The 18,617-nt window shown below is 44.1% G+C and overlaps 1 protein-coding gene across 1 annotated transcript; it reads left to right on the top strand.

Annotated features, from left to right (window-relative positions):
• Positions 1-701: 701 nt before the first annotated feature.
• On the top strand, positions 702-18,304 carry LOC104517219 (leucine-rich repeat-containing protein 16A-like; the record flags this gene model as incomplete). The annotated part of the gene is made up of 6 exons (XM_010161809.1): positions 702-1,134; positions 5,892-5,970; positions 8,735-8,968; positions 11,691-11,825; positions 17,205-17,509; positions 17,558-18,304. Coding segments are annotated over 5 exons (1,018 nt in total), but the record flags the coding sequence as incomplete, so codon positions are not given.
• Positions 18,305-18,617: the final 313 nt, after the last annotated feature.

The following is an 18,617-nucleotide window of genomic DNA, read 5'->3' as shown; positions in this document are numbered from 1 at the left end:
CTGCACTGGTGGCTGTTTCTCCAGTTGGGGTGCCTGTACGCAGGCGTGTTACACGGCCAGCTTTTCCCTCCAGTGTGAATGCTCTACTCATAAAATGCTTGTAGAAAATCTTACTGGCAGGTGGGTTGTTTTGAGGTGGTTGTTTTGGTGGCTGGGTTTTTTTTTTTTCCAAAGATGAGCATCTGCGCTAAAAAGGTGACTTCTGTGTGTTTCTTACTGAGAGAAGGTGGCTGTGCCAACTAGTTCCTATTTCAAGTAGGGCCCTTAAGGGACAAGATTGCCCAAAAGCCGCCTGGATCCTGTGCCTGGATCAGTTGTTCCCCTTTTCCTAATACAAACTGGAGGTAGTGCACTCTGGAAGCAGAGCAGGGTGAAATTGTATGTGCATAGAGAGCTTGAGCAGAGCTCCACTGGAGCAATGCCTTGCTGGTGCTGGAAACAGCTGGATGCACAGTGCGGATGAAACGGTTGCCTTCCTTCGCTACACCGTGCACAATGCCAGTACAGGAATCCTCCAGACAGTGCGATCAATGTTAATTGTCCAGGTTTTAATTTAGAGACACCAGCTAATGACTGGGCCTAGGGCAACGTATGGATCATACAGAAGATTGGCTTTGCCCAGGAGAAGTCATTAGGTACTATTTAAAAGAGAGGGTGGAGGGGAGTGGAGGAGAGTTTAAAATGTCTGCATCTTTTATTAGGAGGCCATCAACTAAAAGTTCAGACAGCAGCGAGCCCAGTGAAGCAGGTGATGAGAAGAAGAAAAGGGACTCAAGGAAGAGTGGCTTCCTCAACTTAATCAAATCAAGAGGCTCCAAATCTGAAAGACCCCAGACTGTGTTGGTGGCAGAAGAGCCCTCCTCGCCCAAGGTTGCTGCAAAAAGTCCAGCTGTGGACACGAGCAAGAAGGAGGTAAAGCCTGCAGAGCAGAATGGTGGGACAGAGCGATCCGAGGAATTAAAGACGCCAGATTCACTGGAGGAGACGCAGCCAGACGATGCGGCAAAAGCCGAGAGGAGTGACAGCAAAGGAAGCCCGCAAGGAGGCCGGAGGTATGGCGTGCAGGTGATGGGCAGCGGACTTCTCGCAGAAATGAAAGCCAAGCAGGAGAAGAGAGCAGCCTCTGCTCAGAAGGTGAAGGAAATTTGATTTCTCTTGAGTTGTCGAAAAAAATGAGCAAGAGCTGGGTGTCTTCAGGGGAGGCTACAAGGGTTGGTGGCTGAGGCTTGACACATCAGCCCTGCTTTCCAGCAGGGATTATGGTGTTTCTGTAAGAGGATTGCTCTCTGCTGGTGTGGCTGAACATGAATACCCTGGCCAAGGACTAGGCTACTCATGTGGAGCAGGAGATGCATGCACCCTTAAGCCTGGGCTTTCCTCTTGTGGAGGTGTTACCAGCTCTTGTGCTTGATGACACTCCATCACAAGCACAGCAGAGGACACATAATTGTTTGCATGAACTACAGAGTAATTTGGGGGCGACTAGTAAGCACAGCTTGGATGTTTCCCCTCTATATGGTGTGTGGTTTGGTCATGTGTAATAGAAGCATGCTCTACAGAAGGTAAAACTAGGACAGACTTCTTACTGTGTGCCCCCTGCGCACCCGTACCTCAGGTTTTTGGCAGAGTTAACTACAGTGGTAGCTATGTGTACCCTTCTCTTGAAGGTGATGTGGAAAGGTGGAGAGATGTACTGCATTTTAAATTATATGTTCCATGCAGAGAAGTAAATCTGGCTTCTAGTCATTGTTTACAGCTATTAAGCTTACACTTTTCTTGTTGCATTTTTTAATTTTTATGTCCTTTTGTACCACACCTAATTGTTTTTATACCTTTGATTTCTGTATTTCAAATACTAACACTCACAGAAAATAAGCATACATGAAAAGAATGGAACTATTATCTGTCTGTATTCTCTTCACTCTCTCCAACTCTCTGAAGAGCTTACGCTAGGCAGGAATTCCACTTTGCAAACGTGTGGAGTGGAATATCCATGTATTGCTCCAAAGCATTTTATGCCAACCTGTTTCGTGTGATGCTTGTTTCCCATTGAACTTCCCTACTGTCATCCCCTGCTTCCTCCCAGCTGCAGTTGCAGTTGTTCTAAAATTACCAAGGAATCAGCCTTCTTTCATTCCTCTCTTCCTCTTCAACATGCCAGGCACTTTGATGCTGTCCATCCCCCACCATTGTCACCCGTGATTTGGAAGGTGTTACCTTATGACAGAGCTCATCTGCAAGCATTGCTGTGTTTTCCTTCCTTTAACACATTGCAAAATTGTCTTATGAGACAAAGCAAGGCACCCAAAGTTAATTTTTACCTTTCTTCACAGTCTTAGCACTGGCCATGATGTCTGAACCATCCCTGAAGTCACTGGAGTCTTGTAATAAGCAGATTCAAATTCACACAGTGGCCTATGGCTCATTAAAGGAATCCTTAGCATAAAAATGATTTTTCTGAAGAAATGACCAATTCCCACCTTTCTCACTGATGCCGATGAATAATCTCATTGGTTTAAAAATGTTGAGTTTTCAAGTAAAATGCAGTAAGATTTTTCTTAAGAGGGTTATGCTCTGCCTGTAACTTATAAAATGTCAAGCTATTCCAGATTATATCAATTTTTACAACCGCATAAGTTGTGTGTGCCTGGTGCTCTTCAAGTTCTTAACACTTGTCATCTAGAGTTAGTCAGATCTGGAATGATGTGTCTGAGGTAGAAAATTAGCATGTGTCATGTTTTTTAAGTGGGAAGAAAGTAAAAGTCCTCTTCGATTGATGAGCTTTTGTAGCATTTATTGAAAACTTGAATTTCCTCTATCAAAAAGAAAATTTGTTGCCCTCTCCCAGTAATTTTTTTCCATCTTATGTTTTTTTACTAGTTGGAAAGGTTACCCCTCTTCTTTCAGGTTTAATTGTCAAGAAAATAGTGTTACTGATCTTCCTTTGTTGTAGATTTTGTAAAAATTTTTATCTATGGAATGTAAAAGTAGGTCCTTTTTTTTTTATGAGTGACAAGAAAACTGAGTTGAAATAGGAGTCTGTACACAGCAGGGGCACTGAGTTATCTATTCTTAATGTTGTCCAGATCACATAAAATTGAACTGCAGTTCAGAAGATTTTTGTCACGTATTTCATCCTGCAGTATCAAATAGTTTAGTTTTGCCCTTTTATTCATGATATTCATGAAGATGAAAATCATACAGTATCCCGATGGCTGAGCTATAGCAGACAGCATCCCGCTGCTCTTACATTGTTTAGGATGGGTATGACGTCGACTTCCCTAACATCTTCAAATTTATCAGAATTCCAGCATGATAGAAAATTGTATTTCCCATTAAGGTACAGATGGCTGCTTATATTCTCAGCTATTTTACGTGAAAACAAAGCCAGAAGGAATTTACTACTTCATTTGTACCCTACCGCAGTCTGGTTACAGATAGAAGTGATGAGCAGGTGCACAGTAGATAGAAAGATGGTAAATGCTTTTTTGTTTTCTTTTGCTTAGAATACAACGTGCCATTTGGAATTAATGGTAGAGACGAGCATTTGCAGATTAGTGTTGCCTCTGGGTGTACATAAAAAGATCTTTCAGCTCCATCTAGTGTTTACAAGCTGAAGTTTTAAATACCCCAAGCAAGACCTGTGAGCAGACCAAGGTCATCTCTAACCTGTTTATTCACTCTCGGTGACACCCAGATCTGCAGTATTTCCCCACCTTGCATTAATTCTTATTAAAATTAGAGCGTGGTCATTATTCATCTACATGATAAATTCACCTGCATTTATCTGACAAGACTGACAGCTTCTCAGAGTAAATTTTTGCAGCAAGTGTCTAGTGTTGTCTCGGGACCATAAGCGGTTTGTAAGATGAGTGTAGTGCGTAGCCAAACGTGCTGACATCCTAATTACATTTTTAAGTGCTACACTAATAGGTGCCAGCACTGGCGTTTGTACTTGGCTCTGTATGTGGTCGTATGTCCCCAGTAGTCCCATAACTGGGAGGGAGGAAGGAATTGCGGTGAAATTAGTTTTCATAATGCCATACAGCTCTTGTAAGTCATTTACTGTAGCTAAGTGTTATGGATATATCTTCAATATTTACACAGGAAGATGAGAATTTCAGTGAAAGTTTGTGAGAATTCACATTCCACAAAGAAATTGTTGGTAAATTCAGTTCTCAAAGGTTTTTTTCCCAAGGTATGGAAGAAAAATCTGGTAAGTGGAGAATGGTATATTCCCTTCAAAAACATAGAGCCAGGGCAGTCCCACAAAGAAACACATGGCTTTAAGATGTGGAGAGGTGAGAATTTAACTAAAATATCAATGACAGTCAAGAAATGGAAATAAAAACTGAGTTTTCACACATGGTACAAAGCATAACGTTCCTCCTAGCTTTGGAGGGGATGTTGTTTTGTCCATAGGGGCACTGTAGCTTACCATTGTGGCCCTACAAGTCATGGCCTCTCTAGAGTGCCTCTGACCAGAACACTTTGTTGTTTGGCTTACAAGTGCTTTTTAACATACAGATGATTTTACACTTGAAACCAGTATAAATCCCTTTGAATGGATAGTTATATCCGTGTGAAGGTAGTTTTACAGTACAGAGAAGGTTTAATGACAACTGTAATAGCATCCCCCTTCCTTAATGCAGTGTGCCATTTTAAGTTTCCACCAGCGCTTAATGGAGAGGTCAGGAAGGGAGAATTACCCTGCCAGGTCTTACACAGGGATGGCAGGCGCTCAGCATCTCCATCCTGTTCCTTGTTGTATTAAAGAGAGGCTTTGTCTTAGGAGCTGGGAGGTCACATGAGCAAAACGGAGATATTGGTAAATCCATAAGGCCAACCACACAGTTTCCTGCATTACTCCCCAAAATCTGCTTCTCCCAAAATGCCTGTGTTGGATTACCACCACAGGGGAAAAACACGTGGCTAGCGTGGGTATCTAGAGTTCATTCCCTTATGTTCATATTTAAAATACTATTTTCACTCTAATTTTCACTCTAATTTGTTCATTTTTTTTATAATTAGTATGTGCTCCTGCTACTTGTAACCCTTCTCTTCCTTCCTACATTTCCTGTTGTCCAGTTTTTATCTGCATGCTGTACCTAAGAGTCTGTCAGATCGTAAGCTCCCAAGAGCAGCGATCATGTTTGTTGCCTGCTGCGTGGTGGAGGTTTCTGAGCGTTCTGGGACAGTCAGATCCCAACACGAGTCATGCAGAGTTGCTGTTGGAGCAGTACTAGCAGTGTCCTGAACGCGCCGACGTGACTTATGCGTGGGTATATATCCACATAAACAAGAGGGTCCCTTTCTTTAGAGGTGCTGAGCGTCCAACAGCCCTTGTGATGGATGGCTTCAACACCTTTCGAGAAGTAAGGCCTATTTGTTTTTAAAGAAATCCTGTAAATACCTGGGTACTGCTGCTTCTGTAGTTGTAAGTTTATCTAAAATAAAAAGTTATTCTTGTATGTGGAAGAGCATATGATCCATTCAGCATTCTTATATTCAAAATCTAGATCTTCAGAGAGAGATTTTATATTTTAAACCTAAGCAAGGAATTTTTAAATAGGGAGAATTTGGAGAAAAGACTGTTTTCAACTAGCACCCTTAGCTTCAGTGCCTGTACATCAGCAGACCTGTCGCTTAAGAGACAGGGTGCCGTTGCAGCTTTGCTAGACATGTGGCAGTATGATAATCAGCGTCATTTTCTTCCTATTTAGATCTCCAAGACCTGAAAGAGAAATAAGGAGGGAGAATCTACCATTTATTACTATCACTGCTTTCTTTGCCTTATGACTTCCAAATTAGAGCTTTTTTCCTAACAGAAGTACTGAGTTGTATTAATTACAGATATATTATTAATATGTGAGCTTTTCTCACTCTTTCAGAAACTTGGGAATGACACAACTCCCAGAGAGTCTTTCGACACAGCAGTGAGCTCAGAACGACTGGATGGAAGTGGTACAGGTATATTTTGGTTTTCCTGGCATAAACTCTTTCTAGAAAATGTGAAATGCCTAACCTCAGAAATCTCACTTCCCTCACCAGATTATGTGCCTGCCATTGCTTAAGAAAATACGAGCTTATGCCAGGTGGAAAGGATTAGAAACAAAGCTTGCTTTTTGTACTGTGTTTGACAGAACTTTTCATGCAGTCAGCTATAGGGCTGAGTTGGCGGCTCGGCTTTTGCTTGCGTTCCATGTTGCACAGGCGGGAAAGTGCTCGGTGCGTGTGCCTGGGGCGCCTTCGAAAGAGTGCTGACTTGTAATGGGATCAGCAAAGCTGAAGCTGAACCCAGGAGCCAGCAAAAATGTCTGTTCACAAAGAAGTGAAACTCCTGAATACACCGGATGACCTAGACATGACCAATTTGCAAAGTTTATAGTAGTCGGTGCAGGTACCAGCTTGAGTAGTCCTGGCTTTCAGCTCACAGGTGGTGGCAGCGGGCTCTTCCCAGGGTTTACCCGGCTTGACTGAAGCCAGGGCTGTCTGCAAAGGTGTGGAAGCCCCTAGACACTGCATACTTGCCTTGCAGTGCTTACAGCACCAATTCCCTCTTCATCTAGTTCTGCCCTGCCCTTGTCAAGCTGTAGTCTTGGGCCCTGAGATGGCAGTGCCCACAGTGTAGCCATCTCGGGACAAGATGAAATTCTGGTCTCTGTGTACATATGTGGGAGTGGCCAGTGAAGTGTTCAAAAGGGATTCAGCTCTGGTGCTTTGTGCCTACAACACTCCCCAGACATAAAGGAATGGGCTCAACTAGGAAATCCAGATGCCATTTCTCAGCAGTGGTAGGTATCCTGAAAGCGCGGCATGTAAGCTTGCCAGAACGTACAGAAGCAAGGCTGAGAAAACAGGCTGAAATCAAAACCCAAATGTGGCCATCTTGGTCAAGGACTTCAGAAAAGGATTATGAAGTTTTATACCTTTCTAAAGCTAGTTTAAAAAGACAGCATATTCAGAGATGCCGAACTCTGTAAATCAGCACTTTTAAAGCCTGCTTAACTTTTGAGGAGGACCTTGTGTACTACATGTGTCTCCTGATATCATCAAACTGAAGTCAGAGGAGCAAGAATAGTCTGTGCTTGGGGCATTAGAGTAGCTGGGGGGGTGTGACCCCAATTTTTTCTCTGGTTCTTGTCTCTGTATATGACACGTTTCACCCCCACCTCACTCCACTGTGCATGCCCCTGCCTTTTGCCCTACAGCTGTCAGTTCTTTCTTTACCACTCTTGCTTGAGAGCTCCCTGAGGCTGCTCTTTACCGTTACAACTACAGTTTGTCTTTGTTTTGGGTTAATTTATTTTAACTTACTGGGTTCTAATACTAGCAGGCCTGAGGTTAGGAAAGCAAGAAAGAGAGTTAATAGAAAATTGCTGGATGTTGCTACAGGAAAACTATAGATAGTGATGCAGAAGGAGTAAGGGTTTTTTTTTAATTCCTTGCTTCATGTCTGGATGTTGCCTGCTTTTTTGTATGCATACGCTCATAGGTGGAGGTGTCCTGCTGTTTCACTTGCAGCATGAAAGCGTGTTGATGCGTGCAGACACAAACTCTCCCCGTCACACGCTCACACAAATATGAATGTGCCACACAACCCTCTATGGTTTGCCAGAGTTTAACTCCAGCTGGGCTGAAAAACAGCTGCATAAGCAGGAAAAACGTATTGGAGATTGGCTTGCAACAAACTACATCAACACTCCTCTCCCTCCCACTGCCATTAAAATGTCTGTGTTCAGCGCTTTTGTAACAAGTAGGATTCCTGAATGGGAATAACAGGTAGGTAAGCCAAGTCAGCATCTGTGAGCACATACTTGGCTTTGCCAAGTACCAAGGCTACCAGTCTGCTTTTCAGTTTGTCTATAATTCTCTTCTGAGAATAAAGATGGGACAGCTGTTGAAACTCCCAAGTTAACGTATAAGATCCAAGATTATCATTATACCTGCTACATACAGGCCTTCAACCTTCTGAAAGCTGCAGAGTAGGAAAGTAGGACAGGCATTTTTCTTGTTTGCAACCTAGAGGTCAGCAGGCTTTCCACCAGCCTGCGCAGCTAGATCGGGCTGATGTATTGCTTGGAAGCCAGTGTAGCTTTATCTGTAAATACCTTGGACTTGGTTTAGGATAAATAATACCTTGATAAACTTGCTAATGTGTGGAAACCATAATCCATACACAATGTTATTAGATAAATCAAAATATTATATCAAGACTACTTTGATCTGGGCTAAGTTTCAAAATCTCCTCTAGAGCTTGCTAAAAGCAACAAATATTAAGATGTAGCCTGCTGATCACATGTTTGTGATTTATTTTCTGGGCCAGGATTTCTTTGTTGATCTTGGATACCCAACCTTTTGTCTGTGGAGGCACAAAACAGCCAAAGGCTGCCTTTTCCACGGATCTGTCACTGCTTTCTCAGCAGGTAGGCTGTACCATCTGCTCCCAGAAATATGAAGGGAGAATAATATCCAGCCAGCCAGCACCCCAAATATATTAAAAAGGGGGAGATGCCATCACCTCTGAGGAAATTGAATTGTGATAGTATGTGTAAGAACTAGTTGGTTTAGGTGCTTTTCTTGCAGTGATTTTGAATGAAATGTTAGGGGTCCTGTTATGCACTCAAACAGCAGTGATAGATGAGCTAATAATGGTATTTTCCACACCGGTGTATCCATTCATCGAGTCTTCTATGTTGCAGGAGACTTTATTTCATGTCTCTGTCTATTTTAGTGCCTAAACTCCAGCAGACCCTTCCAGAGAGTCGGTTTGCCTCAAATAAAGGTGACTCCATCTCTGCATCATCAGAAAGAAATTCAAAAGCTGAACCAAAGGCAGAAGCTGGTGCAAAGGCAAGAAGTTCTTCCAATACACCAACCAGCCCAAAACCCCCGCTGCAGTCAACAAAGCCCAGCCTGGCAGGACGACCCACAGTGCCACAGAAGCCACGTTCTGCCTCTCGCACTGGTGAGGAGCTGTTCTGGACATGGGTTATCCCCAGCTGGGTGCTTCTGAGGGGCATTTGCGTGGGCTACGGTGGAAACACCCGTGGCCATGTCCTGAACAGAGAAGTTTACCTTTAGAGGGACAGGTTCTTTGGTCACTTGCTCTTGACTTGCATCCTTCTTTTCCACCTCCCTCTGCCCTAATGCAAATCAACTTACTGAAATGGTTTAATCTGTGATCCACAGTTACAAAGCCTGAGGAGAAGCAATAGCAGCAGCAGCAGAGTTAGCTTGCTTTCACAGAAGAGCGTATAGACCTTTTTCAGCATCAAAGCCATGTTGTAGCAGCACGAACAATAACAACTGTATTTTCTCTAAACACCTGGCTCTAGATACTAAATGCCTTAGGGTTTTCTGGCAGGCTGCTCTTGGCCCCTTGAACAAATGACTGTTATTCTTAGTGAAAGAGAGTCCGTTTGTGCAAGTTACTCTCTTTCACTCTTTTTTGCCTTGTTTTGCCTTTGTTTCTTTCCTTATTGCTTTTGAATGGAAATAATTGTAACTGTGCTTTTATAACCCTGCAAGACTGCCAGTTGAATGATTCTTAACTTCTCCTCTGTCCTAACCTCCTGCCCAGATATTATCTGCAGACTTCCAATAGCGTGAAATGTTTCAGCAAACCTCCCATGCCTTTTTCTGCTGTTTAATGTCACAACCACCTCTTCCCAAAGTAGAGCCACTGCAGCTGAGAGGAATTAAATGCTGGTTACTGACTCCCCGAGTAGCTATGGCAAATACAGCTCATTAATTTCTAATAACTGAAAAATGTGAGCATAGCCATGCGTAAGAGCTGACAGACCTCTAGACTTCCTCCATACTCACTGTTGGCCTTAGAAAGATGTCATTTCTGGTGAGGATGAGGGGGCAGAGGGATATTACTGCCTCTTCCCTGCCCTTGATGTGTAACCTGAGCACTACGTAGTCTCTGCACTCTAGTGGGTAGAATGTTGTTGTTCAGATACAGAATCTCCTTCAGGTTTTAGATGGCTTTAAATTTATTTTATTGACCATTTTAGAAAAGATCAGGAAGGCGAGGTGTCGGGTAAGATGCTCAAGGAGGTGAATACAATAGGAAAGCATGGCTTACTTGGTGATGTTTAATCTGTAAAACAGGCAGTGTTACCTGAAAATCTTAGCTGTCAGAAAGACCTGAGCTATCTTTTTCTGCCAGCCCCAATTTCCTGCAGGGGGAGCATGCTGTGGGTTTAACAAAGAGAGTAATTAGTATTTAGTCATAATAGGCCAGCTCCTTGGGCAACAGCAAAAGCAGCACTATCCCTGTTGCAGTCCGACTTCTGTCCTACTACTTGGAGCTACTGGCTAAGCGTGCCCAGGTGACGTGGTGGAGAAGCCAAGCAATAATCCTGTTTAGGCTCTTGCTCCCGCCGATGTTTCCAGCGGTGTGGCCAAAGTAATGGTAGCAAATTTTTGCTAAGTAATCTGAGAGCAAAGGAGCACAGCTCAGCTGTCCATAAATTATCAGAGACTGCAAGTGGTTCCTCAATAAAGTACATAACAGCTCTAGTGCAGAAGTACGTAGCTGTGTTTGCCAAGCACCGTGCTCATCCATATGTTGATACCAAGCTTCCCAAAGCAACTGGCCTCGCAGGCACATCAAAACTGTGGAGAAGGTAATGAAAATTGGTGTATCCATCCAGACTGAATTGCCTTTGGAAGGTCATCACTTCCCTTGGCTGAAAGTAAAAGGATTGACTCCTTTAGGGGCAGCTCCTCAGCAGTGAGATACATCACTATTAATTGTCAGTACACAACTGAATTAATGCATTGTACAGACAGTACACGTTAGCTGATACCCTGACTTCCTTTTTCCTTCTGTCAGTACTATTATATCTTCCTGGTTCCTCTGCTGTGTACATATGCCACTGTTTATTCCTTGGGAAGCAAACATACAAGCATTTTAACTAATCCATTCAGGCTGTACTTCCATGCTGTCCAGGGTAAGACTGAAAAGGTCTTCCTGGGAGGACTGTAAGGATGGCAGTCAACTCGCCATACATAAGGCATATCCAGCCTTTTAAAGAAACAAGGTATTCAGATGGTTTCAACTATGGATTTCAACTTAAATTCCAGATTTCCTCTGAGTCTAGAGAACAAAGTATTTTTTTCTATTTAGAAAAACTTTGCAGATGCTATCATGTTATGGACTGGCAATTTATTCCTGGAAGTAGAGAGTTCTGTAGGCTATTTATGGAGTTTATTTCACTGGTTCACTTTTATGCCTTACAACTGTGAAACAGGACGTCTAAATGGATCAGTTCATTATGTTTCAGGACAATAAAAATATAAATAGAGCCAATATTTCCAAAAAATCCATCCAAAATAGTTTTCAGCTGTTCTTTACAAATTGCATACTTATGTCTTGCAGGAAATTCAGTTGGTCTCATCAGATTTCTATTTCTGCTACAATAGCAGTACACAATAATGCTGGAGTTCAGTTCAGGTCTTTGCTTTGGCTGTTAAAATTCTTTCACCTGGACTGAAGGCCATCATGTGTTCTCTTGACATAACGTAAATCCCTGGATCCTTCTTTTCCTGACACAGATTCTAGCTGTTTCGTGTGTGTGTGTGTGTTGTGCTGAGGTTTGGCTCATCGTAACAACACCATTTCTGCGAGCTACAGCGCAAATAAAACTTCTCACCCTTTTGTTCATGGTACTCCACAGAGGATGCTCCTGAGTCTCCCTCTGGTCCCAGCTCCCCAAAAGTTGCTCTGCTTCCACCTGTGCTGAAGAAAGTTCCTTCTGATAAAGAGAAGGATGGCCAGAGCAGCCCCACAGTCAGATCGTTTTCTCAAGAAGGTAGGAGTGTTGGTGTAACTGTCGTTCCGGTGTGTTTGTCTTCTACTAGAATTCGGTGTGTAATTGTCCCCTGATTTGGTTTCACTTGGAAGAGATAAGGGTCACTCATTTGGAGGAAGAAAGAGCAGGGAAAGTGTATCTGGTCACCTGTTCCCCATCTCCTCCACCCATGTGGTGGTGCACTATATTTTCTTCCTTTGATCAAGCCAAGTGAAAGACAAAGCCCTTGGTATTAATAATGTAGCTGAACAATTAAGGGACTTATATTGTGTATATTATGGTTTACTTTGGTCTGAACCGAGATGCTGATTGATAGCAGGCACACAGAATAATGCAAAATGCAGCTCCGTGGCTCAGCATGTTTCCAGGGGAGCGGCCTTGACGGTGCTCCTTGCAGCCAGCCTGTTGCTCTGTGTGTACTCCTCCTTTCTGGGGCGTCTCTGCATGCGACTGAGCTCACCTTCTCTTCGGGCAGTGTGTCTGTGTGCCGGGGCAGGGCTTGGTACCTTGTACACGCAGCGGTAGGCTGCCTTCTCTCGGCTGCTTTTCGCGTGTGCGCTGAGTCTCAGCTTTTGCTGAGGTGTTTGCTTGTCCGCAGTTTGCTCCTAGAAGAGCTAAGGCTTCTTCCCACAATATAGGATATCTGGGGAAGTAGTCCCAGAAATATTGCTCAACATGGTCTTAGCTGGCACTAATGACAAGGTTTGACATCTGGGGGTGAGACCTCTTTGTTCCTGGAACTCCAGTCAAGGAAGGCAGTGAGTCCCATTTCCATCCCAAGGTCATTGTCTCACAGCTTAAGTGATGGGAAAGGGGCGCCCTTTTATACTCTGCCAGCAGTTTTACAGAGTGTAGGCTGGGGGCAAACAAGGCAGATACCGACTGCACTGGCAGCGTGTTCTGCTGTTGAGAAGGATTGCAGTCCTGCCACAGCAGACCCTCTCAGCGGCCGTCTGATAACTGCATATGCTGGAGTCTCTGTTTCCTCCCCTGCTTTCAGCCAGACTGCCAGAGAGAACTTGTTACTACATAACTAGAGAAACACAGTGGGATGGGACTTGTTGCAGGGATGTTGTAATTTGATGTTAACCTCACCGTTCCTGTGCTATGTGCTTTCTCCATCTCCCTGTCATGAGAGGGGCAATATTGGAGAAGCAGGGAATGCGGGATCGTATCTACAATCCTTTTGTGTCACAGCAATCTCTAACACAGCACAGACTTGACAAGGGTTTACAGTTTGTGGTTGTCATGGGAGAAGAGAGACAATTGCCTTATTTTTCCAATATGTTTGCTGTTTGCAAATCCTTACACAAAAGGGGTCAGGCACTCTGCTTTCCTCACTCCTCGCTCCCTTAGACCTCCACAGATGACTTGGCCAAACACAGGGGTTTCTAGTTGCCACTGTATTGCGCTGCACTAATTTTATCAATAATAGTTTAGAATGGCTAAAATGGGGTTTCCAGGCCCTTTTGGAGCTGCTGTGCTTTGCATAAAGTTATTTGGGATAAATTTGCTTTTTTTTTTTTTTTTTTTTTTCAGGTTTTCCTTTTTTGTTATTACTGTTCTACTTCCTCATTCAGTCATTCCTCTGTCCTTGCTTTCTGCCGCCTTTCAGGCCAGCATGCTCAATTTGTTTCTGCAACTGGTAAATCACTGCAAATCTGCCAAAGTTAGTAAACAACATCATTTTTCCTGTGAAAGAAAGCTGCAAATCGGATGATACTTGATTGTAAAATTGCTTTAGGTTAATGAGTTTAGCTGTACTTGGTGGGACGATCTCAAAATACACCTCTTTACACAGCATACCTGCAAGATCGGGCTGCAGTTATCAACATATGCAAATATCTGGGCTAAATTTAAGTGAGCATGTGGCATATTGATTACGCTCTTTGAACAACTGATTAAATGGGATAAGTGAAACTATTTATATTATTTTCCATATGTGGGCCTACAGAACCGCTTAGGGATATAAACAAATCCTTTTCCCTGCTAGAGCAAACAGGAGATTGTCAAAAAAGAGAGACAGCTCATGACTGTGCCAAGCCATCTGGCAGCGTGAAAACCACTTCGGGGCAGTGTTCTACCAGTGCAGAAGAGGAAGGTAATCTGCTGGGGCAGAGGAAGGCACAGCCCACTTCTGCTTAGAAGTTTTCATTTTGCATCGAGACGGTCCTTGATAACTGGCACTAACAATCGTTAAGAAACTGTAATAGCAAAGGAGGCACCAAAGGGTGTTGGTTTGTTGTTGAGAAAAGGTAAAAATCCCATGGGATGCTAATCACCTTTCTGTCCCCGTGGGAAACACGTGGCGTGAAAAAGTCACGAGGTGAGAGATGTGTGTGCGTTTTCCTTCGTGGCAACACCCGTGCCTGGTACTGCAGAGCACCTGCAGCCCCTCTGCTGAAGAGGGGTCGTTACAGACCGTGACCGCGCGTTGCAGTGCCAGTGGCACGCTGGCGTGTCAGTATGCCGCAGGTAGAGTCTCCGCTGCTTCGTGCTCTCACGTACCTTTCCTTCTTAAGGTGCGTGCACTGAAGTATTTCAAAACTCATTTCACTCTGAATATTGTTAGTGCCAGTTTCAGTACATTACACCCAAAACCATTTGAGAATTGGGTAAATCAACTTGTTTTGACACAGAACTTTGCTTTTTGGCTGCATAAACAAATGACTCAAAAAAAACCTACCAAAAGAACCCAAACCTAGCACTGTGCTGTGTGCTTAAGCTGTGCTTTCCAAAGAGCTTGAACTTACAGTGAACTCATTCATTAGGCTATAAAAATGTTTGGTTGATCTATGTGTTTTTAAAATATAGAATCACAGAGAGGTTTGGGTTGGAAGTGACCCTAAAGACCATCTAGTTCCAACCCCTCTGCCATGGGCAGGGACACCTTCCACTAGACCAGGCTGCTCAGAGCCTCGTCCAGCCTGGCCTTGGAAAAGAAAAAAAATGTAAAATATTCTTGATATAAAAAAAAGCCTTGATATAAAAGCTCCAGTTCTCAAATGATATGTGTTCACATGCGTCTCTTTACTTCTTAACTGGTTTGTTTAAACAATGATTCAAATGTTTTTTTTCTGAAGTACTGAGGTGTTTGAACATCTTATGCCATTACATTTACCCACAGTTTTTCTATTTATAAGACATCGTGTAACCCTTTTGTAACATCCTCAGCCCAAAACGTGTGAAGCAATTTCCTCTTCATATTGTAGAATCAAACTTAGCCCACCCAAACTTGGAATCTCTCCTCCCCATCTTAATCAATTATTATATTTTAATTGGTTCCAAGATATCTCTCTGATAAAGTAAGCTTCAAAATCTGAGTTGCTGCAGCAGATCTGTGCAGGTCACCTCTGTATGGTTTCATCAGGGCAGGGGTAAGCTCTTGTGGCAGAAGCTGCTTTGCAGTATATGCAGTTAAATGCCTGAGAGATTTCACAGGTATTTTGGGGGGAAACTAGGTGTCTTGATTCATCAGGCTGCTGCAGGATGTGTGCTGGGGTTTGTTTGAAGAGTGAATGGAGGCTCAAAAAAAGTCCATGTTATTAGTGGGATCAAGAATGACTCAAAAATTTCCACGCACCTATTACTTCAAAAAGCAGTGGTGTTTGTGGAGGGAAAAATGGCTATTTTTTTTTTCCAGAATTTAAGTATCTTAATCCTCCCCAATTCCATTAAATGCCTTTTAAAAACCTTCTCAAAATCCTTTCCTTATCTCTTCCAACTTGCAAAACCAGGATAAGAATGCAGCAAGCATGTAGCTGTTGGCTCTTGTTCCCTGCCATATTTTGGCTAGCACGAACAAGGAAATGGGTATTTTGGACTCAGAATTATTTGGGTAGCAAATGTGCCACGTGTGCAGAGGTGGGTGTCTGCAAGACGGGCGCTGGATGTGTCTGTTCTGCTCTCGTCACATCCCCTGTTTCACAGCCTGTTGCCAAACACCAGCGCTGCCTGGGCAATCATGCTGTCCCCTGCCCCGGGGATCCGGGGAGCATCCCTGCTGAGGCTGTCCCGGGGATCCGGGGAGCATCCCCGCTGAGGCTGCCCGGGGTATCCAGGGAGCATCCCCGCTGAGGCTGCCCTGGGGATCCGGGAAGCATCCCTCTACGAGCATTTTCCACGTTCCTGGCACAATTTGAAACGGCCATGGAGATGGGTCAGCGACAGCCTGCTGCTGCCGTGGCTGAAGCTACAGGCTGGCGACAGGGCAGGCTGTCCCCCTCTGCGGTGAGGCTACAGGTGAGCAGTGCGCAGGGAAGGAGAGGTGCTGCTTCCTGGTCTCCGCAGCTGCCGGCGCCTGGTTGCGAGGCATGCACAAGCGCGGGCAGGCAACGAGGATCTGGCAGCAAGGATCAGCGCCAACCGAAGCCATGCGTCCTTGTCTGAAACGGTGGAGCAAAGAAGGTCTTGTAACTGTAATGTGTAATTTTGTGGGGGTGAAGTGAGACGAATTGCAGCGAAGTCATGTTTAAGGGCCCCTGTGTGTTTAAAGGTTTGAGATTTCTAAAGCTGTCAATCTTTGCATAACGCCTCCCCCATCGATGTGTATGGTAACTGTCTTGTTACCATAGCAATTGTAGACCACTGATTAGATCAGAAATCTTAACAAGGTTTTACAACCTTATTTCCAGATTGTTTCAAAGCTTGTAGGTAGAGGGAAAACCCTGACCTTACTGAGATTTTAGAGTGCTGGGCGAACGGGGGTACTGTTAGCATCTGGGTCATGGGAAGTGGGTACATCCTCCTGTTTTCTCTGCTGCCGAGCACAGCAGGGTGCAGAGCCCGTGCTCCCAGCTGGAAGAGGTGCAGGTTGGGCTCAGAGCCAGGAGTGCCCCCTCCCACCAGGGAACAGGGAGGGCATCGGGCCCTGGCAGTGCTGGGGGGGCAGAGCACAGCCGTTCAGGTAACTTGGATGCCAAGGGGAATGTCCATCCTGATTCAGGCTGCTGAGTCAAAAGGGAGGAGAGGGATGTGTCCTGCCAGGGCCACGTGCCGTGAGGTCAGAGAAGTGCCTTAGCAGTCAGGAGTGCATCAGCTGAGATCCAGCCCGGATGGGAAAAAAAGAACGCAGCTCTGGGTTTGGAAGTGGTGTGGTCAGAAGAGGGTCTCCAGGCGTTCCTAACTAACGATTATCCACGTCACAGTGAAGTGTTGAGTTGCGTATTTCAGGTTTGCCTGCTCACCAGCCAACAGTGGGATAAAGTTGGCTCAAACTCACTCTCTTCTCTCTCACCTTTTTCTGGGTTGAAGAGTTCACAGACCTGTGCTGCTCCCACTGGTGCAAACAAATTTGGTGGGAGCAGGAGCGGGTCCGTGTGTGTGAATGTCTTTTTAATTATTTTTCTTCCTAGTAAGACCTATTTCTGTTTTACACAGCTGCGAAGAAAAGCCCTGGGCAGCAGTCTCATGAGTTCCAGGAACTGAAGCAGCGGTCCCTAAGTAAAGATGGCCATCAGGGGAGCAAGTCCAGTGACTCTGGCGAAGAAGCAGATAAAGATTTTATTTTTGTTTAGCGATCAGTACGAGTGCTTAGTAGCGCGAGAGCTTTCTATATAACAATCAGGGTACAGCAATCAACAGCCCTTCTAGCCAGCTGCTCATTCACCACAGGTACATTTCCATGCAGAAAACCTGATCTTCCAATTGTGATTCACAGTACACTCAGCATTAATTCGGTCCTTGTCGTGGTTTAACTCCAGCTAGCAAAATACCACGAAGCCGCTCTCAAGATTTCTGTTCTGCACAAAGCAGACAGCCCTTTCCAGGCCTTTGCTAAAGCCAGCCATTCTTACATACGTTCTACTTGAATTTCTCTGAAGCAGCTACAAAGAATGCCCTGCGTTGGGGCACGGAGAAAGCAAAGCAAGTCAGCTGGACGCGGCCGTACACGAGTACACTGTACAGCAGGTAATGTGTTGTACTGCTGAATGTAAATGTGTCAAACCTGCACGTGACTTACCTATAAATATATTCTTGCGGTATGCAATTGCACATTGTAATTATATTAAAAGAGCACACTAATAAAATAATTTGTATAGATTATATATATTAAATGCTTGGGTATGGTTTTTACATTCTCCCTTAGGGAGCTTCTTTCTTCCTGTTCTCGTACTGTACATAAAGCTCCAGCGCTGACATTTGTGTACCGTCAAAAAGCACAACAGAGAAGGATTTGGATGATGTATAATCATGGTATGCTTCCACATTCATATATTAATGTATATAGTTGATTGGAATGAGGGCAACTGAAATTTTATTAATATTGGTGTTTTCTAGAGGCCTTCCTCGGTTCTGTCTGCATATTAGCTTCCTTTCGATGTGCAATTCTACGGGAAAGATAGTTCAACATCTGTATAAACATTTCTGCTTTCGAGGGAGGGGGTGCAAATTTCGCAGCTACCCACTTACATTACAGGTCGAAGGGATTTTATTCATATGTATATTTGTAACAATAAAAAACGATTTTACAACTGAAACGCTCGTCTTTGTTTTTACGGCTCTATTCGTGGTCTGATCAGTCTCTGCTCTTGGAATAACGGCACTGTGTCAGGGAGACAAAGCGTGCAGTTAAGACAAACCCATAAAATCTTTTTCTGCCTCTAGAAAAATGTCTGTTGCTGCTGAAAGGGACACGTACATGTCCTCTTTGTCAAACTGCTGGAAGAAGATCTCTACGCTAATCTCCTCCCTTGGGATCTTCAGCAAAGCAGCCTTCACGTGAGCCACAAACGTACTCTGGTTTGGTTCAGTAAGACAGAACAGAACTGTGCTGGTAACTCTCTCCCAGGA

The sequence above is a fragment of the Eurypyga helias genome, unplaced genomic scaffold, assembly GCF_000690775.1.
Source record: "Eurypyga helias isolate BGI_N326 unplaced genomic scaffold, ASM69077v1 scaffold46641, whole genome shotgun sequence".
NCBI classification, from domain to species: domain Eukaryota; kingdom Metazoa; phylum Chordata; class Aves; order Eurypygiformes; family Eurypygidae; genus Eurypyga; species Eurypyga helias.
This window is presented reverse-complemented; position numbering and strand designations above follow the sequence as displayed.